Genomic DNA, 23,966 nt, shown 5'->3' with positions numbered 1-23,966 from the left:
CAAACCCTTGTTTGCATGAATGGGATGATATCGAGTTAAAAGGGAACTGACATGTGAGGAAAGAGGGATTCAATAATGAGGACTTGTAAGTGGTAGCTGTGGGACTTATCTCTACACTATACTTATATTACACAAAGTGCTAAAGTGAACAGAGCTTGGTAACTCTGCAATAAGTGAGATATTTAGGCAATAAAAATGACTGATTGCTGGCAGACTTTGCACCACGGGTATTTCAAATAAAGCTCCATAATTGTATAAATCACTGGGCATTAAAATCTGGCCTCGGCTCCAGAGGTTGGCCCACGTTTAATGTGGAGCATTATTAAAATGTTCTGGAGAACAGAGTCAACACAGTCCCACTAATTTTCTCTGACAAATTGGATGCCAAGGTCATTTGCCAAGGGCAGGTTTCAGCCTCTCCCTTGCAGCACGGGGAAGGGAAGAACTGCAGGGAAGCTCGAGCGACTACTGGGAATATCTCTGATCCAAACATTTCTCAGAAATATTTCAACTTGATTTCTGCTTCTCAAGACGAAACAGAAAAAGAAAACAGAAGCAAATTTCTTGCATCGCTCCCTTCTGATACAGCTTTTCTGATTTATGGATTTTTACTTTGTGCACTTTTTACAGTGTTATGTATTAATTATGAGTAGAAGACACATTTTTTTATTGCCTGTGTAACATGGGTACCTCCACTGCATAGTGCCCACCACTCACCTTTTCTGTTCCTCTTCCAGCTGAGCTGACTTATTCTGGATAGCTACGTTGAGATCCTGCTCAACCCGCTGCAGGTACTCGACTTTGTCTAGGTGGCCCTGCAGCTGAACAAACACACAAAACGACTACGGGCATCCTGATAACCATGAGGCCATATACAAAAATCACCATAATTACAGTGTACTAATCAAAAGTCTCTGCGTGGGCTTTGCAATTTGATACATTTAAGTGCATTTGAATAAAAGTGGGACATAATAAAGTTTACCTGTGTGTCTAAAACAGCTTATACACTATATAATGCAGTACATTTAGTGTTTGACATTTTCCAGGGGTAAAAGACAATGCCAATAAATGCAGTTCCTCTAATGGCCACTTGAGGTTAGCACCAAAATTGAGCTAAAATTTACAGCCTGGTATCTTTGATTTATAGGTGTTCCCACACGGGCGGCTTTAGCCAATCATTGCCCTCAGGCCTCAGTGAAATCAGTGCACTTAACCTCAGCCATTTTTAAAAAATCATTTTAATAGGGTTTTCTTGGTACAGACCACCCAGGAAGATTGTGCTTAACTTTTGGTGAGGGAAATTGTAGTGTTTTATTTATATTACTTATCACTAATTAGAAGATGTTGTGTTTGTGCATCTGTACAATTTCTGGACATGGCTTGTTTACAAAGCTTGTTAGTGCTAGCTAATAAAATTCAAAATAAGGTTACTCCTGCATCCAAGAAAAGCAACACGGAGCAGACAAATGCTAACACTAAAGCTTCAGTGTTAAAAACCAGTGGGTCACAGAGGCTACATACATCTTTTATATAAATGGAACTAAAAAAGTGGTACTTTCTGAAAGCAAGTCCACAGAGCAGAGAAGCATCAAAAATCTAACTTTGCCCAAGTTAACAGCTGTCAAAGATCACACAAAAACGGAGTCTACTACTTATTAAACAGTGACCTCATTAATAATGGTGATACTGTATACTGAGTAGTAAAATGGTATAGGTAAAATACCAATATTTGCTCAAACCCAATACATTTACAATATGCTCATTTGTCTGAAAACCTAAACGTGATTCTAAAATAAATTCCAGATTGAGTTATAATAGCTGATAGTTTTAAATTATATTTAAATTAATTTTGAATAATTATTTTGTGTGAGACTAAAAAGGGCAAAAATGTAAAACATTACTTTTTTAATTATTTGACTGTAATGCAATTGTGATAATAATTAAGACTGACTTTATCAATATCACCCGGCATTGTGCCACATTCCTTCTTTATCAGGCGAGATCATTTGCATTTGAAATTTATAAAAAACAAAGAGCTTTATAAGATTGTTTTAAACATGCATCATCAGCTTAACAGTCAGTTGGGTGTAAGGAGCAGATGAACCTCTAGATGACTCTAGTAGGCTTATAAAACTTTTAATTTATACCGAAGCAGTACTGATTCTAATACTGTCGTAAAAACACACCAACAATCTCATCTTTTCAGTTTCCGAAGTCTTCTCCAGAACTTGCTCTTCAAGTTCCCCACATCTCTTCTTATACTGAATCACCTTATATAAGACAAATGCAAGACGGATGGTTAGGAAGCTTCAAGGCATACGTGTAGAGGTGTCTAAACTGTGAGATCCATTTCTAGCTACCTTGCTCTGCAGCTTCTGAACAAGTTGGACTTGTCTCTGTTGGGCTTCCTGATAGGCCAGCAGTTTTTGCCTATGGGCTCTCTCCTTGTTCTGTGGTTGCATGGCTTCTGTTGATACACTGTGCTGGTCTGAGTCCACCGCTGGCTGCAGCATCAGTATCTGATCAAGCTGGAGTAGAGCAACAAACAAATACAACAAAGGAGCCTTAGAAGGATGCACATCATTGTGCACATCACACATGGCCTTTGAATTCATTTACCAGTTTATCAGAAGGACTTTGAGAAGTTTCAGAAGTCTCTTCTCTATAAAACCTAAACTTTCTTTTATTTACAGAGTTTCAGAGAAGCCTTGAACTCTCTCTGCTGTATGGTACTCACTGTAAAATCACCCACTATTCATAAAGACAGGAGTTTTTGCAAAGTGCAACAAAAGGCTACATTAATATTTATTTATTTTATAGACTATTACTATTGTATTCCTGTTTACTGCAGACACAGAAGCAGTAAAGTTCAGGTATCTCAGGTGTTTTGTTAGTGAGTGGGGGAAGAATGGAGCAGAAGGAACAGTGCAGTAATATGGATGGAGCTTGGGCTTTCATTGCTCTATCATAACCTAAAGTTCCAGTTAAGGTGTTTCAGGCGTCCAACTGGGAAGCAATCCTGGATTATGTCTCTTTCCTGCTTTGGGAATGTGTCAGTTTCCCTCCTGGACAGCTTAAGGAGGTAACTGGGGAGAAGGAGGTCTGGACACCTCCGGTTAGACTGCTGTCTCTGCAACCTGGACTCAGATATGTGGCAGAAAATAGATGAATGCAGGTCTATCTTATATAATCAGTAGCTACTGTATAAAATATTCACATAATTTGTCACGGACCCGGTTCCGGGGACTCAGGGTGGACTATAATTATTATAATTATTATTATTATTATTTTGTGATGTGTGTGTCTTCTGCACAATGCTGTCATGTCTGTGTTCCACTTATTGTATGTGTAGGCAGGGTGTGTGTGTGTGTATAAGTGTGTGGCTGTAGGATGGATGACAGGCACCTGCAGGCCTAATGGGTGTGGCCCTGCTGGAGGACTGGCCACACCTGAAGTCCCTGCCACACACCTGCTGCTGATCAGGGCTCGTCGGGGGAGCTATTTAGGAGAGTGTTGGAGCTCCCACCGGTGTGGGATCATTGCGTTACATCCCAAGTTAGTGTGCGTCAGTGTACGGTAGTGCAGATCGTGTATGCCCACGGGGGTCAGTGTTGACGGCTGCTTCTGTTATTTTCCTGCAGGCGGAACGAGGAACCAGAAGGACAGCACGGAGGGGAACACACACACGGGAGTCTAGGAAGCAACAGGAATTTTGTATGCATCTGTTATTTACCTCACTGTAAATAAACGCACTGTCTTCACTAAAGAGTCCAGGTTTCGGGTCCTCCTTCCACACATCCCCACGGTCTGCCAGGGCAAACCGTGACATAATTTCCCATTTTCCTATGGTGTCAACTCATTTCTTTTGTTGTGTTCTGATATTTTCTTATCTGCCTCAAACAAGCCAATCAGCCTCTGTTCCCTGCACCTCTCTCCACCTCCTCTTCATGTCTTCCTCATCCTGGTCGTTCAAAGAGCCTCATCTAAGTCTCCATCTGCTTCATCTTCATCGGCATTGTCTAGACTCATACCAGTACCCATCTCTGCCATGCTGTCTTAGACTCAATCACCATTACGCAGTTTTTTGTGGTTTCGAGTATTACTGTTTTCAGTAAAGTATTTCAAAGTATTCAAAGTATTTTAGCTCATTGAAATACATTCCAAACCAAAAATGTCAAATTTTGATTGGCTTTAAAAATCTAAAGAGCAGCAGTATTAAGCTAAAGACAGAGTAAGGGGTGATAATATCAACACTGTCCTGGTCTTCCTCATTGTGGAACCTCATTTTCTCTCCCGTATCTGAAATCCAAATGTCCTGTAACCTCTCAACCCCATACAACCTAAACTCCCTGTGCACCACCCACTCTCTATGCTGGTGCCAGACACCCTGTCCTCACTAATACAAACCACATGGCCCTAGAGCACTACAACACACTGCGTGCCTCTAGCTGCCCTTGCCGACTTCTCATTTAAAAAGAGATGAAGAGAGTGAGAGCAAGCGAGCGAGCCCCCCTCCCCTGCAATACGCTCCAAACCACCATCCAAGCTCGTCAAATCAACCCTGCGACCCACTCCCTCCCTCTTCTCTTCTGTACCTCATCTCTTCTCTTGGTGCTTAATCTCTCCAGCAGGCTCCAAGAGAGCCAAGACAATAGTCTCAGTGTTCAACACTGGACCCAGCCACTTTGCCACCATTATTAACACATTTTCAAATGCCCTTTTCAGAAATTTATACTACAAACTACACTTACGGTCATCACGCACTTGGCTCTGTGCTTTTGGTGTTTTTCTCTGAGGACATGGGGAGCACAAAAACGTCTTTTACTGCCCGTTGTTGAGGTGACAGCTTTAGGGACTGAGAAGGGAGGAACAACATGGGCGGAGTGTTTGAAACGCACAGCACTGCAGCAGCTGTGTTTAAAGGGACTCCTGGAAACAGCTGTGTGTGGAGCATTGGTGATTATGCATCTTTTCAAGTATTTTGGCACAACTAAAGCAATAACACTGACTTACTAACAAGCATGCACTTTACAAATACTACAGGATATGAGCGCCATGTACATGTATATTCGGTGCCATGTGATACTGAAACTGTAACTCTCGTAGCCACATCAAAAAGAAATCCAACACTGTGATAAAAAGAAACATAAACAAACAACAACAACAAAAAATATCCATTACTTCAATATACACGGTGCAGAATGCAGGATTCAGATAAAGGATCCTGGTAAATTCAGGCGCTACAATAGATGGGCGATATATCTTCATGCCTCTTGTCTATGCACGCGCATAAGGATCCTATACATGTATAATTTGAGCCTTGCATTTCTTTTATTCTGCAACAGTACTGAACCACTCTATGCACTAACACGTAGAGATTTGTAGCAATGTCCCAACAACCAATTTTGGTGAGTAATACCTGAAAAATGAAGAAAACTGCAGTGGCCACTTGAGGGCCCAAAAGTGAGTCAACCCTCATAGATGCCATGTTATTATGTTCAACTTAACAGCAGAAATAAACAATTTTACAGCCTGCTACAATAAGCAGATTTAGTTTGCTAATATTGTTTTGTTCTTTCATGACAATAACAATAATAAAAACCACAAAAATTGATGTTCCAGATTCCCACTCAACCCAACTCTTTGACTCCTCAACCAGCACAGCAGCTCTTCATTTCTGTTAAACATTTGGGTTTTATTACATCAGGATCCAGTTGCATGGATAATTCTTTAATGTTTTTACTACCTCTTTTAATCACTTCCCTTATAGATGAGAAACATTTTCTTGGGGGCACCTACTTTAAGCTGCTAATAGTTATTTTCCCTATCACTGCTACAAATCATTGAGTTGGACTAATTTTTCATAATCACTCGTTGCTACGTTGTTGCTAGTCTCATTCTGTGCAGATTGATTGGTGCACCAACACAGGTAGCTACAGCCAAAAGCTGCCACACCAACAGCTGCTAATTTGACTTACTAAACTGGATCCCTTAACCGGGTTTGTCATATTCAGTCTGTCCTAGAAGTTTGTGGCTTAGTTCTTGTCTATGAAATTCTAGCTTTTTTATTACCCTGTGATTTACCCTTGTCATCTAAACATGATAATTTCTAGTTTCACAAAACCAAGATGCAATGGCCAAAATTCTGACATTCAGTGTTCAAAATGACTACTTTAAAGTCAATGGGCAGCATCATGGTGACTATATTTATCTTCTCCATATGCATATTCAGTAATTGCAAAGATGGTCGCGGATTGTCCTCTCACAGCAGTTTAAACAGTGTTTTGCAGGCAAATCTGTAGTAAAGATGTAAATAATTGTACTTATTGGAATGATATGTACATGATAAGTACATTCCAAGAAAACTCACTGTGTCTGAAACTGGAATTAGCATAGTATTAGAGCATTAGTTCAAGTTGCTGGATGAGCTTGAAATGATGATCATGTCTGAACCCTGGATTAAATGGGACTGAGAATTTATACACACCTAAAGCTGCAGTATGCAAACTATTAGAACACTCATATCACAAGCTCTAATGTAGAACACAGCTACAGCTTTATCAGGACTATCTTCTATTCTCTAGACTTCATTGACTTTCTAAAAAATAAAATATGTGACCATTAAAACTAGATTTGCATGGATACAGCCCCTTAGAGCTTGAAGGTCAGGAAAACACAGATTTTCTTTAATTTAGTCAAACTGTCTTTTATTTATAAAGCACAAGAAATTAATTTCCATCAGCATCTGTGCCTGTTTAGCCTGCACCATCCCTACCACCCAACTACCTGATGCACCCAATGACCAGGCTACCCTGGTAACTCCTCAAGGGCCCCACCCTACCCAGACACCGAGGGTTGTTTGTGCTTTTTCATACATGGCTGCAGCACATGGGCTTCTTGCCAGCGCCTCGCCCTTACTCCACAAAATACAGAGATGACGCTTTTTTATAGTTTCTCCCCAGTCAGCTGTAAAGCAGGAGGCCAGGGGCTGCTCCGGATTAACCATGCTCCTTGCAGGAAGCTCCCAGGAGGGTGCCATAACAGCCTGGTGTGGAGAACCCCACCACTGCTTAACCCTCCTACACCACCATCTATTCCGTTGCTCTGCTTGCATCATTAACTCTCATCACTCACATCTCCAAGTGAGCTTGAACTCATTGTCCTTCACAACACACGCATACGGTGGTGACTGTAAAGCCAAAGAGAGAAGCAAGTAATCCCAGTCCTCCCTCTGCACTAACTCGGGGCTTACAGGGCTTACTGTGGGCCCAGAATTGCGCTCGCTTAACACCCATGCTATTTATGATCTGCTTCAGAGCACAATCACCCTCGATCAGCTTTCATGATTCCCTAAAGTGAGCTGAGCCCAATCCTAACATAGCTCTGCTCTTTGAGGTCATCTACTGCCATTCTGCAATAATGCCGAAAATGCAATTTATACAAAAATCAGCCTTTATGTCATGGTATACTTTATTCCTCCATATGGTCGCTTTGAGTCCTTTTCTTCTTTTTAATTTCCAAGTATCTGTTTCTTGAGCCTTGCTTATGGCTCCAAAGTGTAAGACTTTTCAGGCCCTTAAAATGTGCTTTGAATTAGAGTTTTTATACTTCTTGATATTTATGATTTCTGCCACTCCTTGTATTGTCTCTTTTGATAAATATTTCAGACAACATCAAGGGATAATCTTGCTTTGATTCATCTGCCAGCAAGCAACAAGAGAATCATTTTCAAGGCCCTTGTGAAGTCTTTGGTGTTTGTGCCAAAACTTGCTGCCTTGCTCATGTGGTATAAGATCAGAATCCAGCCCATTCAGTTAGCATCTCAGGATTGCAATATCTTCTCACTGACCTAATGTAATTACATTTGGGTATCTGATAACTATCTATCTGATAAAGTATCTTGGGAAGCGTATTCTCTCGTTTTCTGCTATATGACATTGTGAATTCATACCTGTTTTTCAACAAAGATATAAATTTTCTGCCTTATCCAGGAACTATTTCACAACCTCAGTCTTCTTTTCTTTCTATCTGTGGTTCACCCAGGGCGACATCTGGCCGTGAGTGCGCACTCCAGCCAGCATGTGAAGGGTTACAGCTGCAATCGTTTTCTCTGGCTTGGCCTGGACCCAGAGGCTTAATAAAGGGAATTAATGGAGTGCACTATCTGTCAGATTCCTAAACACAGCTGGAGCGGATGTCCATCGCCCCCAAGCTGCCCAAAAACTTACTGTCCTACTTGAACAGCTCACCCGCTCCTCCCTCCCCTCAAATTACCCCCTGAGTGCTGACTCTGTGAAAGAGCCCCAGCTGATTGTGAAAGCTGTTTATGTATCATCACTGACAGTAATTACACAATGTGGGATAACAAACAAGGAGAATGGAAGGAAAAGAGGAGGGACTGCTGAGAGCATGTTACCATAGAGTGAACTTTTGGGTCATGGGGACAGCTGCTGTGATGGCCTGTAAGGGATACAAGTGATCTGTGTAAAAATGGCAAACTCATAATGCAAGCTTAGTGCTCACAAACACGCGGCTGGTCTTGCACTGCTTAACACAAATGTGTCCAGCAAGGACAATGCAATTCAAAACCTACACATACATACATAAACTCAATCAGTACAGACTTCACATCTGATTAGAGATCTCTGACAGCTGAAAAGAGCTGAAAAGTAGGCTTTATGTCTGACTTTAAAGTTAGGTAACATGAGAAGCAGAAGAAATGTCAAAGGCTACGAGGTTTAATGGAATACTTTCATCAAAAAATTCAGTCTTCAGGAGGGCTTTTAAGCATTTTCTTTCTCTGGGGAAAGTAATTAATTTTTACAATTTTGAGACAGTCTGACTTTCTGGCTGTTTTCCATTCAAATTGCAGCATAAATGAATGGGTTTGTGCCAGCAGGAAAAACAAACTAGGAACAGAGGGGGGTAGAACAGTAAAAGAAGACAGTAATACAATACTTAAAAACAGACTTTATCTCTTTGACAGGCTTCTTACGGAGAGACCCGGGGGATTTAAAATTCCACAGGGCACTGGCAAATGGCAGTTGGTGTCAGAAATCATTCAGCATGAGTTATCTTTATCCAACTGACTGCCACACCGCAGTACTGTGCAGGCAATCTCTAAGTGTTCAGGAGTAGGGTATGGATGTCCGTGTCTGAGAAAATGCACATTGGCAGGCCTCCAAAAGCAACACAGAAGGTTCAGAATTCACCCCAACATGTTCTCCAACCTCTTGAGGCATCCAACGCACAAACTAGGTCAAGGTTTATCCTGGTTCAGGTGCAATTTTCTGGGGTCACCAGGGATCACGAAGGGTGACTTAACAGAGACACAGAGGAAGGCTTTAAGAGTCCAGGTGTGACTTCACCAGCACTATGTTAACAGTCTTCTGTCAGCTCAGAGCCTTAAGGAAAGCTTGGCAAAATGTATGTTTTTGAATTGTCACACACTTTGTTCAACTGACTTGGGCCACAAACATTATGATATAGAGACACGACACTTGTTTTTCACGTGTGGTTTCAAGATATAGGTGGGTGAAATTCTCTCGTTTTTGGCATTTTTATTACTCTGGTGCAATTAGGCAAATGCTGGCACACTGGATTGAGCAATGAATGAAGTTGGAATGTTGTGTAACAGAAGTAGAACTTCAGTAAAAAAAAAAAAAAAGCTTTTAAAACTTTATTTGATGCACTTTTATTCCTGGTAAGAGAAGTCTGGACCAGCTCCTTATCCACTCAAGAATCATACTTGAGGATGCTTATGAGTTTGCCCAACTTGTTGACTCGTATTTGTGAATTTGGACAAGGGATTTGACCTCAGCTTGAAGCCCCCCACGGTGTCCTGTGAGTGGTGCTTCGACGGTATGCATTATTAGGACAATTGTTAACCCTTTAAAGCCTCAACATTGAAATAATTACAAGAAAATGAACTTATTTTGAAAACGAAATGCTCATTAAACCTTGTGATGATATTTTAAATAATAATTTGCATATATTAGTTATAATTGTATTGCTTAATATATATATATTTGGCAGTTTAACTTGTTTGTTTGGTTGTTTTTCATTTTTTCGGGGGCAGTGCAGTGAGAGCTTGGTTCCTTTAGTTCATTTAGTTCATCTTTGTTCCAGTGGCTGATGGACTCTGGCAGAACTGCCCTTTATCACTGATTCTGCTGATAACTATGGACAGAAATTCAAGGTGCAGCCAAAAAAGCAAGAGTTTCAAGATTTGTTGGTTTCAGGGTCACATCTTTTATTTTTATCGACGATGTGACTTCATCAATCTATGAAGGCAGTGGTTTGATGCCAAATGTGAAGTGGCTGGAATGAGGATTAGCACCTCTATGTCTGAGGCCAGAAAAGGGTGGAATACCCACAGTGGCTTAGGACGAGTTCCTATTCAAGTGGAGAAGTTCATGTGTCATGGGGTACAAGGAGGTTCAAGGAGAAAGGAACAAGAGACTGACAGATGGATTGGCACATCATCTATATCGATGTAACTATTGTACCTGTTGTAGTGAGGTAATTATGATGTGATTCTTTTAAAAACAATCAGAGGTAAAGACATTCTGTACTTAAGTAGAAATGCTAGTTTCTGTTTGTTGGCATGACCAAATAAATTGGTGTATTTGAGATTTGTCAACTATTGCTTTTGTGTTTATACCACCTATTACCTTTTGGTATTCAACTCTGGAGTTATTTAAGTTTTGGCCTACCACTGTGGATATTGTGTATGTGTGGATATGGATATGTGTATATTGGAAAGGTGGCCTCTTCAGAGACAGAAAATCTCAAATACTTCCTCGGGAGTTCAGTCATTCAGGAGAGGCTTAGAGTACAGCATTTCCCCCTTTACTTTAAAAAAGAGACAACCCAAAGAGGGCTAAGTATCTGATTAAGATGCTTCCTGAGCACCTCCCAGGTGAGGTGTTTTCGCCATGTCCCACAGGAGGAAGACTCTGAGACTCTCAGACCCAGGACACACTGGAGAGATCGAGTCTGTCGTCTGATCTTGGAATCCCTCACTGTTCTTGCTAGAAAAATACTAAGCGACAATTACACAGAAATGAAGACAGGAAGACTAGCGTCCTTGAAGAAACTTTTTTTTTCTCGTACTAGTCACAATGCATCAGCCTGATCACAAAGTTATGGCATAAAATGGGCTAAGGTTGTTGTTATTTTAGCCCCTAGGACTGCAGGGGACATATTCCAGCTGTGAGACTGTAGCTGTTGGATGGCAGGGTGAAAACTGCCCCCAACCCCCAACTGAGAAGCTCTCCAGAGTGTGTTGCTGATCAAAAACTAGCTGATCAAAAACTAGCACTAGAAACCCTATACTCCAGGTGGGCCTGTACATTTATCCCACCAAAAAATGCAGAGTGCAGGTTTATGAACAATGTGGAAATTATCAAGAGAAATTTCAATCACAGTAGTCAATGCAAATTACAGAGGAAAGAAGGTTCAAGCTGAGGGCACCTCGGACAAATGCTGACTTAAAATGTTTCACACAAGGTCTCATGGAACAGCTACAAATGCTCAAGGCTGGAAAATATCACTGATAATCAATGTTAACACTGAAAGCCAATAAGCAATTCTGAATTACTGACCAATCATATTTTTGACACAGTGATACTCTCTGGCTGCTATATATGGGGCAAATGAGACATACTGACATAGGTACAATACACTGATTAATTAAACGGAGGTTACTTGGATGCAATGTATGTGATACATTCAGTGATATGAGCCCTTCAGCTGTAAGTGCTGATGGAGAAATCTGTGTGAATGAAAGGCTGCTGGCCTGAATGTTAGCGTCAAAGTCAAGGAAGCATTTTTGGCTCTCGGGTACTGATGAGCAAACTGCATTACCATCACATAAAAGCAAAGCTGCCAAAAAAATCAAGCTGCTTTTACATAGAGGAAATAATACGAAGACAAGAGCTTTCAGTATAATAAATGAGTCTTGACAGGAGTTTCATAATGAACCTCTTGACTTATGAGTCACCACCAAACAAAATATTCAGATTGAAATTGCTACTCTTTGGGTTTGAGCATCAAATATCCACAAGCTGTACTTTAGTTTCGTCTGTTTAGTGCCTTTTCACACTTCTAAAAATATTCACAAAATAAACAAGCCAACCTAAATACGTTTTATTTATAGCCACGGTTTTAAAATGAATTCCAAGAGCAAAGCAAGCAGTGCGAGATCATTAGATTTAAGCAGCAGAATGAGGGCAGTGTGATCATAAATGGCTGCTTTGTGCACTATGAAAAATTAGGTTTTTCTTCAACGGTCCTCGGGGAGGAGGCCAGTGACCTTCACAATTTTCCCCCAAAACATGGAGGGGCAACCATGGGGGGCCGCGGAGGGAGACACGCGTCCTCGTGAGCACAGGAGGTCTGAGTCTACCTGAACAGACTACAAGGAAACCCTTCATGAACCACGCTCCCCACTCTTATTTACACTAACAAACACACACACACACACAATGGTTGCTTATACAGTAATTACCTTAATATGTAAACTGTAATTCTACAGCAACTCATTAAAAAAAGTATGATATACATACATGTGTAAAGTCAAATTAATTTAGTCTGAGCATGTGTATGCTGCCCTTTCCGCCCCTTAGATTTTTACTACCATACATTAAGTGGAGTTTCAGTCTTCCTTCAATGTTAGTTTGTTCAGCCCCCAAACAGGCTTCCCTACTGGAAAAAATAGCACTACACTGACGCTCACAGTAAACATATCCCATTTCAAACCTACGAAGCTTTTTGCAGTCAATGCTCTAGTGTGCTTGATATCAACTATATACATGTGTATATATATATATATATATGTGTGTGTGTGTGTGTAGGTACTTTTATTTTTTTACAATATTCATTTCACTTAACTGAGATTTGCTTTTTTATGGACAGCTCTCTTAAATCTCCTCGAGTCTTTTCTTATATTTGTCTTATATATCTTATATTTTCTGCTGTACATGAAATCATTCTCCTTTTGCATGAAACTTTAACTGTCACAGAGATGACTTCGCAGGGTGGTCCTATGGTTGCAAAACAAGCCCAAGTCAACACCCCTCCACCACCGTGCTTGACAGAAGGTGTTCATATGTTGTGTTTGTGTGGTGCTGTTCATGACCACATATCTTGACGTTGGTTTCATCTGTCCAAAGAGAAGTTTTCCAGAAGGTTTGTTTGGTTGCAGCTTTGCAAACCTAACCTGAGAGAGAAGAGACTTTCTCCCAGCAGCCCTTCCAGGCAAGCCATCAGTTTCAGTCTTTTTCTGAGTGTACTGTCATGAAACTTACCATTTAACACACTAACTGAGGCCTGTAGAATCTGAGATGTAGCTCCCATTTTTTTTAAGTTTCTCTGAGCATTGTACAATCTGACCTGGAGGTGACATCCACTCCTCTTGTGAATAATCTTTCTCACTGTAAAATGATTTGCTTCAAATTTTTTGTAAATGACCTTATGATCCTTGGCAAACTGATGAGCACCAGTTGTTTTTCATGGTTTTATGGTTCTTATTTCTGATCATTTGATTACTTTTCTTGTATATTGGATATGTGTATTTTATAACTTGTTTTTAACTGTGTGTATTGGACCAGGGGTTGCATACATGGTTTTCTTTTTTTATGAGTTCCATGTTTTGTGCCTGGTCCCTGACAAATAAGAAATAATACCAACAAAAAAGAAAACAAAATTTGTGATAGTAGCCTTTGGCAGGAAAGCTACTGTTGACATTGAGAATTCGTCACTCCTACCCTCTCTGTGAGACCGGACTGTTTGACTACCAGCTGGTCCTGGTCCATCTGGCTGGGAGACAGTCGCCCCCTTAGATCCCTCCTCTCCTCCAGTGCACTGAACTCTGAACTCTCGCCTGAGACAAGGAAACAGATCAGACATATAGAAGAGTCAGAGTCAGTCAGAGGGATTATCAGAAGAAAGGGTTGTAATTCACCTTTAAGATATCCAGTAATGTTAAGTTAATCTACAAACTAGCCATTTAAAGTTTTTTTCAGTACCTGCTGGATCCTCGGCTAGATTGCGGGTGATGATCTGACGGATGCGAGAGGAGACAGGTACAGGTGTGGCCCTGGATTCTTGTAACTCCTCTTGAAGTGTCAGACTTCTCTCTCCTGAGCTGCCATCAGACTGAAGGAGGGACTCCTCCAGTTTCTACAATTACACCAACACACAACACTTTACCCTAGAGATTACACTATGGGAGTACTACTTCAGTCTTACACTTTACTCTAATTATCTCTATTTTAATATATTCAGCTTTCATTTGATTTACAAAGGTTTTGTTACTGCTTATTCACTTATTAATTCATTCATTTTTACTTATTTTCTTTTATTTAGATTTTAAATTATTGTGCTCTGTGCTGTGTTATATATATTATTTTTTATATTTATTTATTTATTTATTACAAAAAGCATATTGCACTGCCTTTAGACTTTTACCGTGGCTCCTTTACTTATCTTGACAACTGATAATGAGTTATATATTATGAGTGAGGGCTGCCACAAACGATTATTTTTATAGTCGACTAGTCACCGATTATTTTTGCAATTAGTCGACTAATCAGATCATGCATCCATTGGACGTAAAACGTACAGCTTATTGCACCAGCATGCATCTGCTCTTATTTAACTATCATTAGCTTACAGCCCCTAAGTGTTTAAGTGTTTAAGGTATGTGCTAACTCAGCGGTCCCCAACCTTTTTTGCGCCACGGACCGGTTTATGCCCGACAATATTTTCATGGACCGGCCTTTAAGGTGTCGCGGATAAATACAACAAAATAAAACTAGTACCGGTACCGAAAAAAAGAAGGTTTATTCATAACACGCGTGAAAAGACCCAGGAAAACCGAGTAAACAATAAAAACGATAACAAAATAACGCTGAAAACCGATAAAAACCCTGAAAACTATACATTTCACACCTGAGCCTCAACTCTCGCGGACCGGTACCAAACGACTCACGGACCAGAACCGGTCTGAGGCCCAGGGGTTGGGGACCGCTGTGCTAACTAAAAATAAAGACAAGATGATAGTTTATTAAATGTTAATGACATTTGCAGATTGTTTCGGTGAAGGTTAATAAACTCCTTGCTATCTAAAATATAACAGGACACCGGAGTATATTCTCGAGCATCTCACATTTCTGATAATCAGTTGTCTGCTTGACGTTTATTCAGCTGTGTAAAAACTATAACTTTAATCTCAGCCAAACCGATTTACTCAGGAACAAATAAAATACTGAAAAAAGACAAACAATAACATTTTTAAGTTATCTAAGTGACTTATATATATTTAACCTGAGTAGCTAAAGACGGCGGTGGGTTTGAAAACGATTTGCCGGGAGTCCGGTGTTCTCATCGGCTCTAGTGAGCCTTGCCCCCGGCTAGCGCTGGTAGGTAACAGACATCTCCGAAAACGTCGGAGTGCTTTTGCAAATATGTGGCGTCTTGATAAACTGAGCAGATATTTGAGGTTTACACAGCTACATTCTCGCCTGAAAATATGTTAAACTTTATTTTGTGACCCAAAAAGAATAATAAGAGTAATATTAAAACTAACTAGCTGCTGCCATTGTTGACAACTGTTCTGGGCCGAGCTATGAATTCTGGGACACAGCTTCTTCTTCGGGGTTTAACGGCAGCTGGCATCCTTGTACATGCAGTGCTGCCATCTTCTGTTTCACTCCGTTATTACACTCTTAAACCCTACTACTCATTGCTGCCTCTTTTGGGATCTTACAAAGCTTCAAATGACCGCCGACTATTAAATCAGTCGTCGACGATTTTAATAGTCGATGCAATCGTGACTAGTCGACTAATTGTGGCAGCCCTAATTATGAGTTATTAATTTTATTCCAGTTGTTAAACCTATTTTATTATAGGTTGCCTTTAATTTTTTAGCTGGCATAACACAGGAAATTTTTTTGTCTTAAAAGCAAGAACACCACAAATTCAGAGTATCCCAGTACAGCATAAGTCTTAAGAGTCACGACAAAATGTATTTGTATTTACTTGTTTATGTGTCTGTAACATTATATATAAATGTTATTATATTGTTGTGATGGCTGACATAATTTTAAGCTACCTTACACATTTTGGGTCATGGATAAGAATAAAAGATATTTCATATGGTGATACCAAGCCACTACTAGCTGCAGTGTAAAGTACTATTTCCCACTGATATCAGCCTGTCTGACCGATATGTAGTGTTATTTATAACAGTATTTGGGTACCAATTATATTATTAGTAATACTCAGTGGTAATGTAATAGGTTTATTTTATTTTCGTTATATCTTAAAAAAAATAATTAATTAACGGGAGAACTTGTATCAGTTTTAAACCACTTTGCTTTTTATACTAGACTTATATTTTCCTAAAACTGAAACTTCAAAGTACACATAGATGTAAACTAGAATAAAATCAACCTGTTCTTGACTCTAAACGAGTTTTAAATGACAGCTAAGCAAGTAAGTCCATGCCATCTTATTATACAGTGTGTCTTTACCTAAGCTTCGTGGTCCTTTGAGAAATTAAAATTAAAAGAAGCATTAAATGAATGACGTTCAAATGACTCGCCAACAATACAAACTGTTAAATAAATATATCTTTATTAATGATGATTTTCCTTTGCTTTTGACAAACATCTTGTAGAGGGCGGTAAACCCATGCAGGAAAAACTCTGAAAATAATATTTAAAATGACTCCAATAATATAAACTTTTCCTTATCTTTATCAAGAGTTACCAACCTGAATCACTGCCTCCAGTCTGGGTGAGTGTGCACCTTCCTCCTGTAGAGAAGTCATCGCGGCCCAGCTTCAGCTATAAAAGGTTTGCTAGTCTACTGAACGTTTGGGCTCGGTGGTTAGTTAGCTTTACTCTGGTACACTTTTTGTCCGACAGTTATTAAAAGTTGAGTGAAAAAAAGCGCAAAAACCAAGCATGTCCTTAAATAATAAGATGAAAACACCAGATGTCTTAGTTTGCGCCTGCGTGAGGAGAAACTTCAAAAGCTGAAACAAAAATCACGGACAGGAAACTTTTAAGCTAAGAAGACTGAAGACATGTAGCTCAATCCCAGGCCAGTTGTTATGGTGACCACGCGCTTCCGGGACCGTTGTCATAGAAGCAGGACGCTTGCTTGTCCGTTTTCATGGCAGCGCAGAGACCAGGAGCCAGGCAACAGGATTCCAAGGGGTTAATGATCAAAGCACTGAAGGTGAACAGAAACACTATATATGTATGTGTGTATATGTATATAAACATTTTACTTACTTTCAAGTTTACTTGTTTACTTTAAAGTCACTAAAGTCACTGGATAGGTGGAAGAAACCAACGCTGATATCTGAAGGGTCTTTGGGGGGCGGGTAACAGATATAGGATAAAGGTAAAGGCACCTTACTTAATACAAATTCATGCATTTTCCTCTTATTGTGGACACTTAATAAACAGAAATACATTTAAAACTTGGAAAATTAAACCCCACTCGTTTCATTTTTTTGGTGCGGTACACTGTTTTTATACATAGGACAAATCCTGTTACATTTCAATTAAATTAGAGCCTGAGCTTTCAAATGATCCCTTATACAATGGTCTAAAATATTTTTATGCTATAAAATCTTTAACCAATTTTCAGGAACATAATTAGCAGATTTTAAATGACTACAGACAAAAACTCTAAAAATAGAAGCCCACAAGCTAGTTCTGCAAACATTTAATGATTCATGTGCACCATACAGTAACACAAAGAAATTCAGGTCTCAAACACATGATACAAAGTATAAATAAACACCTGCTGAGCAGTAGAGCACAGCCCTAAAAAACATCCAAGAATACCTGAGGGTCATGTAATGTGCTATTCTCAGGCACAATGACATCCAGGGATAAGCATTCCTTTTGCAGCGTAGGCATTTGTATGAGAGGAACACATCTCTATTAACTCTTTGGCCTTGAGGAGGACTTTATGTTGACTCAAGCTCAGGCCACTGGTTTGGGTCTAAGAAGATGGTGCAGACTCCACTGTAGAACCAAAGTCTTGGCAGGGAGGACTCCACTTCCCAGATGTTGGACGCTCGGTTGTAAACCTCCACTTCGACCCCATAGTCCCCCTCCATACCTTTCCAATGGCCTCCGGTAACAAAGAGCTTCCCATCAAGTGATACAAGGCCGCCATTCTCGTGGAGCATGTGTAGAAGCTGGACCTGAAGAGAGCAAAAACCAAAGGTATTACTTAAACGTCTGGTAGGATGAATTCGTGCAAAGGGACGTATTTAATGTATTTAGCTTGCTGTCTGCAGTGATAACTAAACCCACCTTCTGCCATATATTTGCCTCTGGATCATAAGCATAGACTTTTTTAGTGTTGTCAGCAACCAGATATATAGTTCCACCCACGCAGACAGAACGAGGAGAGGACAAATACTTTGGGATAAAGGGTGAACATACGCTGATCCAGCTATCTATGAAGAAAAATATAACAAATATGTTAATTATTAGATTAAAGCACAAACAAATATCCAAAGTAAATGGCACTTTATGGCACTTTATGGGAACATTATGGCACTTCATTCAGTTTTAATAAAATAAATGCTATAAAGTAAACAATGTTACACCAAAAGAAAAAATGTGACAAGAGACACAAAGAAAAGATAAAAACTGAGAAACAAAAGCTCAACAAAAAAGACCATAAAGGTTTTTTTCCCAGTAAATTATTAGAAAAGAGATTGATTATCCTGGGTACCAGTGCTTGTTTCTCTTCCTTTACGTAACAGAGATTTTACGTTTGAAACTATGATACGTCTCATAATACTGATGCTCACAGAAAACTGATGCTGAACAGAAAAGATTTTTGACTTTTTATACTGTGACGTTTGTGGGAGTAAAATGTATTTTTCTCCCATGTTTAACAGAAAAATGCTTGCAATGTTATGAGGGATCATTAATGTTGGAAAAAAATAGGCAAATTTAAAATAGCTAAACTTTTACCCATCCATATATACCTCAAGAGATTCTAATTTGGATAATATGCATCCGACACTGAAGAAATTACTGCTACAAAAAAGTAATATAACATATTATTTAAAGTGGCATCAACTAAAATGAAGATGCAAAAACATCCACCAATAGGACTGCATGCATTATAGAAGTACTGTGAACAGTGCTCAGGATGGTACTCAGGGCATCCTTACCTATGACAGGGTTGTAGCACTGCATGGTCAGTGCATTGTATTTCACTGCACATGACCCAATTACATAGAGCTTCCCCTGACAAGCTGTGGCGGTGAAGTTTGTCACATACTTTAAGGCGGGGCAAGTCATAGCCCAGGTGTCGTTATAAGGGTCGTAGTGCTCAACTTCAACTCGGTCTGACGTTGTGCCTAAGAGGAAAAATTAACGATCGATAGTCACATTTAACATTCAAGTGACAAAATGACTTATTTAGTATTCCAGCCAGATATTTCTATGAGCCACTGTGGTGTTTTTAATTGTAAAACTGGTGTAGCTCACATAATAGAATGTTTTGGTAAATATATTTACATTTTTTAGTGCTTCAGGCTTTGATTTTATTGTAATTTTCCACTCCTAATCACTACATAGAACCATGGCTAACAGACCTAGATTTAGTCAGACACTTAACACTGAAAGTTACAATGGAAATATGTGGAATATGTGACATTTCCAAAGAACCGATTTGTTTTAATTTGCAGAAGTATTAAAGCCTTTTTGCTTAAACATGATAGAAAGACTTTTTGAATACCTGTCACAGATAAAGGAAATGGTATGAAAAAGACAAACATAGCCATTTATTAAAGCCTTCCTGTCATAAATGACCCAACTTGGTCATTATAAAATAATTTGGTTGCTGGAGGGTTATAGAGAGTTTCAGCAACTGCAAAAAGTTGGCCATACTAACAATATTCCACAACAATGGAGAAATACTAAAACATTCTTAAAGAAAACCTCAGAGAAGCTGAAGCAAGCAGCTAGAGTGGTGATTATCATCTGTGATTTTTGCTGCAGGTTTAAGGCACCACATGCAAAACCGATATTTATTTTCTTACCTCCGATGACATAAATCTCCCCGTTGAGCGTTGCTGATGTGTGGTTAGTCCGAGGTCGGAGCATAGGTGCCACAGTAACCCATCTCCCCTCTCTTGTGATGTACTTCCAGGTCTCTGTGGTCGACCAGGTATTGGTATTCGAACCTCGCGAGCCCCCTGTGAGGCAAAAAGGATCAGTTTGTCAAAAGTCTGTGATTGTTTTAGATTCCTCACAAAAGTAACTGGAGAGCTGCACTCTTGACTTTCTATCATTTGTCATTTAACCTAAGAGTTTTTTCAACAGTGTTCTAAAAAATGAAAGAAACACATTGGAAACACATCAGCTCTCAATGGGGGAAAAACATCATGTTGGATATCTATACTGATATGGAATGGGTATCGTGTTAGAAATGAAAGGATGGCACATTGTTTCATGGAAATGAAAATGATCAACCAAGCCAAGCCAAAGACAGACCAAAAATCTGACTAAAAACATGATGTGGCAGGCTGGTCCATTTTGCTGCAAAATAGTACTCAGGTAGATTGTGTGAGATTGTGTCCTGGGGGATCTCCCCAGACCTGGACCAGGAAATCACTGAGCTCCAGGACTGTTTGAGGTGCAACCTGTCTATTCTGATTAAAAGTGTGGCGTATACTTGACTCACCTGACACATACACATCATTGTTCAAAGAGACCATAGAGTAACCCCACTTGTTGGGATTCGGGAAATTAGGGAGCTCATGCCACCGTTCTGCAGAGAAAATGACTTGAAGTTGAGAATATTTCACGGACCAATTGATGAATTATTCACAAATACAGTGTGCAAATGACAAATGGATTGGAGTGAAATTAAGTAAAGCTATAATATTGCCAAACAAGGTCGGATAGGTTCTTGCTTGCTGAGCTGAAACAGTAAATACAAAAAGCTTTTTGGCAGGTTGTTAACTCCTGGCCAGCTTTTGCCCCTCCACATAAAAAGGAAGCTTAAAATGGCTTTACAAAAACTTTTTCCATGTGCAAAACATAACATAAATGCCTTCTTCCAGGCTGAGCAATAAAAATACTCAGTTCAGGAATTGAGAAGATGATCCAATTTTGTCACATCCAGACCACATTTCTGAAGGGCCATTTTTCTGTCAACACTGTATTTAACGACCTACAGAATGTGCCAAACTGGTTTGAGGAATCCCACAGACATTTTCCAACAAATTTGAAAATTAAAATGGAATGTGAACTTAAACAAACTTGAAATTTTAAATGGGGGAGAAAGAGTTTTTGTTGTTGTTGTTTTTTTTTTACTGGTCTTTGTGTTGTAGAAGGCACAGTTTCTGGGCTGCAGTCTTTCCAGTCTTGGGTCTCTGTCCTCGTCTTCATCAGAGTCGTCCTCATCATCCATCGAATGACCTCCCATGACAAAGAGAACTTCTTCTAGGTTTGGTTGTGGGCTCTGGGAGTTGAATCGGTCCACATGTTCAGGTGCTAAATCCATTTTCTAGAAAGTAACATTATTTTTGTAATATAACTCGTAGCAGAACAAGAAGAGAAAAAGTGTAGAAACTCACTAACCTCTCTGTAAATCTTTTCCACAGCCTCTGTACAGCTGGGAGAGGCCTGCAGCAGACTGTCCTTCAGCAGGGTGTCAGCCAGGTAGTCCAGGCTGAGCAGAGAGAGACGGGACAAGCTAAGGAGCTCAGGGAGATGGCAGAGTCGAGACTCCCTGTGGTGCCTAACCCATTTCAGGATAGCCTCCACACGAGCGCACTCTGACCGGATTTGTAGTCTTTCATCAGACAGGCATGAGATCAGCCAATCTTTTCCCAGCAACAGAAACTCATCACCCTGTTGTACAGCCTCAAAGTTCTCCAGGAGGAAGGCCCATGCTTTGGCAACCACCTCAGGACAGCCATGAATGTCCCCAAACTCCAGGATTCCCAGGCAGTTTGTTTCATCAATCTGATGCTGGAGGTATCGGCTGCACACGGCTCGCACTGTCTGGAATTGGAGCTTGCTGGAGGTACAGATCAACCCCTCCACATTTTTCTGGTTGATAGTCAGTTTGCCTGTGTAGGCAAAGTCAAGCAAGCAGCTAAGGATCTCAGGATCCACATCATGAAGCTCCACACGTGCTGCAATGCTCTCTACAAAATCCCCTGAGAACATGCAGTGAAAGTACATGCTACAGAGCGCCAGTACGCCACGGTGACAGGGGAAATCTCGCCCTCCCGCACTCAGAGTCACATCCACAAGTTTGGGGTGAGAACAGAGTGAACGCAAGCCCTCGAGCATGCTCTGAGGATGGGAGGACAGGCAGAAATCCAGGTCATCCACATTACGCACCATTATCAACTTCAAAATGTAGCTCAGATCTTCTTTCAGCTGGTGCAATAAACAACTGAGATTAGCAATTACCTAAAAGTGTAGAGAAAGCAAATAAATGCAAGAAAAAAATGATATTAATTATCAGCAAGAACCTCACCATGAAGTTCAAAATCCAAAAACTATCGAAATTTAGCACCATGAACCGGATTATGTGGTAAACATACATATGAAGTAGCAGCATCATATGGAGAAATGACAGCTTCTAAACACTGAATAGGAGTTGGATGACATCTCTTACATGATAGTTGTATAGTAAATAGAAAACATTTGTTCTTATTTGACAATAACAGTCAAATCAGAGTTTTAATGTGCTGACCACAGAGTACCTTTGGCCTATGATATTATAGTTAGGTCAAAATATGTCTTGAAATCAACAACAAATAACATTTCCTGTCATCTAATAAAAACTAAGTACAGAATTAACAACATACTCACCACATAAGCTGGAACAGAAAAAAACTTTTCATCCTCCTAGTAAAAATGGGGATTGCAGCGGCTGTTTAGATCAATATGGAGCGGGTAGCATGGCAAAAAGCTTTTGCTAAGTCACTGGAGGGGGACTGCCTTCTGTCGTCTTAGTTATTTTTAGGGCTGACAGTGACGCCGTGCTGAAGTCAGATTCCAAACAACATGTATGGGACCTGCAGCTGCTGTTAAAGGCGCATATTTTGGATTTTCTTAACAGGCCTGGGAGCGGCAAAAGAGGACCAACAATTGGAAATGTGACAGCTGACAACTAACTGAGTAACAATAATGCTGCCACAACTGTTCCTTGTTCAGGAGTTAAAGTGTGTGCTTTTTAATTATTTTTTTTCTACTCTTACTGTGGCTCTATGTGATGTCAGTGAGAGCAGATATTTTTGATACGGTCATCTAGCACATTTTTATTTTCAAGCGGTCAGTTAATCCTGTTTTATCAAAGCCAGTGATGGTCCTCATTTACACAGAAAGTGTCCTATGAAGTCTGTGCCCTGACACATTGGGTTACAGCGTTAACAAGACAGGTCTGTCACTCTCAAATGATCATTTTTAAATGTGAAGAGGCTTGTTTTCCCAGAAATTTTGAAACATATTTGTGCCTAAACGTAACCAGGCTACAAAACCAGAAGTAAAAAAAAAACAATTAAAATGCAAAACATGAATGAAATCAATGAAAAAGGGTCTCATTCCTCTAAAATGTGTCCGTTATTGGTGTGGCAGATTCAGTCTCACCTGGGATAACTTGTGCATAACCGGTAAAAACAGTGGCATCTGAGAAAATGGCATGACTTTGAGCCCCGCAAATCTGTCTGCGAGCATAGACCCACCCACCTGGTGGTCAAACCTTGTGTTTACACGTAACCCAATCGGAAGAAACAAATATTGTTTGTTTAAGGATGAACTGAGGTGCATCACCAAGGCTCAAAACATGGTAAGTAAGAACTTTTCAAAGCTGTTCTAGGAGATTCCAGGTCCATGTTTTTATGAGTCTCAGAAACAAGAAAAACCCATTTAAAAAGTAAGATTTTTAATGAA

At 40.0% G+C, this 23,966-nt stretch overlaps 2 protein-coding genes and 1 long non-coding RNA gene across 7 annotated transcripts in view; 1 reads left to right on the top strand and 2 right to left on the bottom strand.

Annotated features, from left to right (window-relative positions):
* crocc2 (ciliary rootlet coiled-coil, rootletin family member 2) overlaps positions 1-17,110 on the bottom strand; it is a 44,265-nt gene extending 27,155 nt beyond the window's left edge. For 3 of the 4 annotated variants that reach the window (XM_040040109.1, XM_040040113.1, XM_040040112.1), the window contains exons 1-6: positions 16,781-17,109; positions 14,031-14,184; positions 13,770-13,885; positions 2,361-2,528; positions 2,187-2,270; positions 718-821 (exon numbers count right to left, since the gene is read on the bottom strand). In XM_040040109.1, the coding sequence (XP_039896043.1) occupies positions 718-821; positions 2,187-2,270; positions 2,361-2,528; positions 13,770-13,885; positions 14,031-14,184; positions 16,781-16,837 (683 nt within the window). In that variant the 5' untranslated portion in view covers positions 16,838-17,109. Of the gene's footprint in view, positions 1-717; positions 822-2,186; positions 2,271-2,360; positions 2,529-13,769; positions 13,886-14,030; positions 14,185-16,780 lie in introns of all 4 variants that reach the window. The other variant, XM_040040110.1, reaches the window with a different exon arrangement.
* Positions 17,111-17,163: 53 nt separating this feature from the next.
* LOC120738708 lies at positions 17,164-21,777 on the top strand. Its single transcript, XR_005697043.1, has 3 exons — positions 17,164-17,250; positions 21,389-21,548; positions 21,662-21,777. It is a non-coding gene; the product is annotated as an uncharacterized LOC120738708 (long non-coding RNA).
* klhl30 (kelch-like family member 30) lies at positions 17,734-23,898 on the bottom strand. Of its 2 annotated transcripts, none has more exons than XM_040040117.1 (8): positions 22,887-23,898; positions 21,639-22,481; positions 21,372-21,564; positions 20,737-20,823; positions 20,093-20,248; positions 19,220-19,408; positions 18,345-18,490; positions 17,734-18,232 (listed from the first exon to the last, which is right to left on the bottom strand). In XM_040040117.1, the coding sequence occupies exons 2-8, from the start codon at positions 22,410-22,412 to the stop codon at positions 17,993-17,995; spliced, it is 1,785 nt and encodes a 594-aa protein (XP_039896051.1). In that variant the 5' UTR covers positions 22,413-22,481; positions 22,887-23,898; the 3' UTR covers positions 17,734-17,992. The 2 variants fall into 2 exon arrangements, with proteins under 2 accessions (XP_039896051.1, XP_039896052.1); XM_040040118.1 differs by having other exon boundaries at positions 21,372-21,519.
* Between the last annotated feature and the right edge of the window lie 68 nt (positions 23,899-23,966).

Source organism: Simochromis diagramma, unplaced genomic scaffold, assembly GCF_900408965.1.
Source record: "Simochromis diagramma unplaced genomic scaffold, fSimDia1.1 OVJJ01000026.1, whole genome shotgun sequence".
NCBI classification, from domain to species: domain Eukaryota; kingdom Metazoa; phylum Chordata; class Actinopteri; order Cichliformes; family Cichlidae; genus Simochromis; species Simochromis diagramma.
Note: the sequence above shows the minus strand (reverse complement) of the source record. Positions and strands in the feature narration are given on the sequence as shown.

What these genes read in the sequence shown, in the direction of transcription:
- klhl30 (XM_040040117.1), bottom strand. Translation starts at nt 22,412, where the DNA reads ATGGTGCGTAATGTGGATGACCTGGATTTCTGCCTGTCCTCCCATCCT. An exon ending in GGAGATTTATGTCATCGGAG is followed by an intron (nt 19,409 to 20,092) that starts GTAAGAAAATAA and finishes TTTTCCTCTTAG; the next exon opens with GCACAACGTCAGACCGAGTT. An exon ending in AGGCAAATATATGGCAGAAG is followed by an intron (nt 18,233 to 18,344) that starts GTGGGTTTAGTT and finishes TGCTCTCTTCAG; the next exon opens with GTCCAGCTTCTACACATGCT.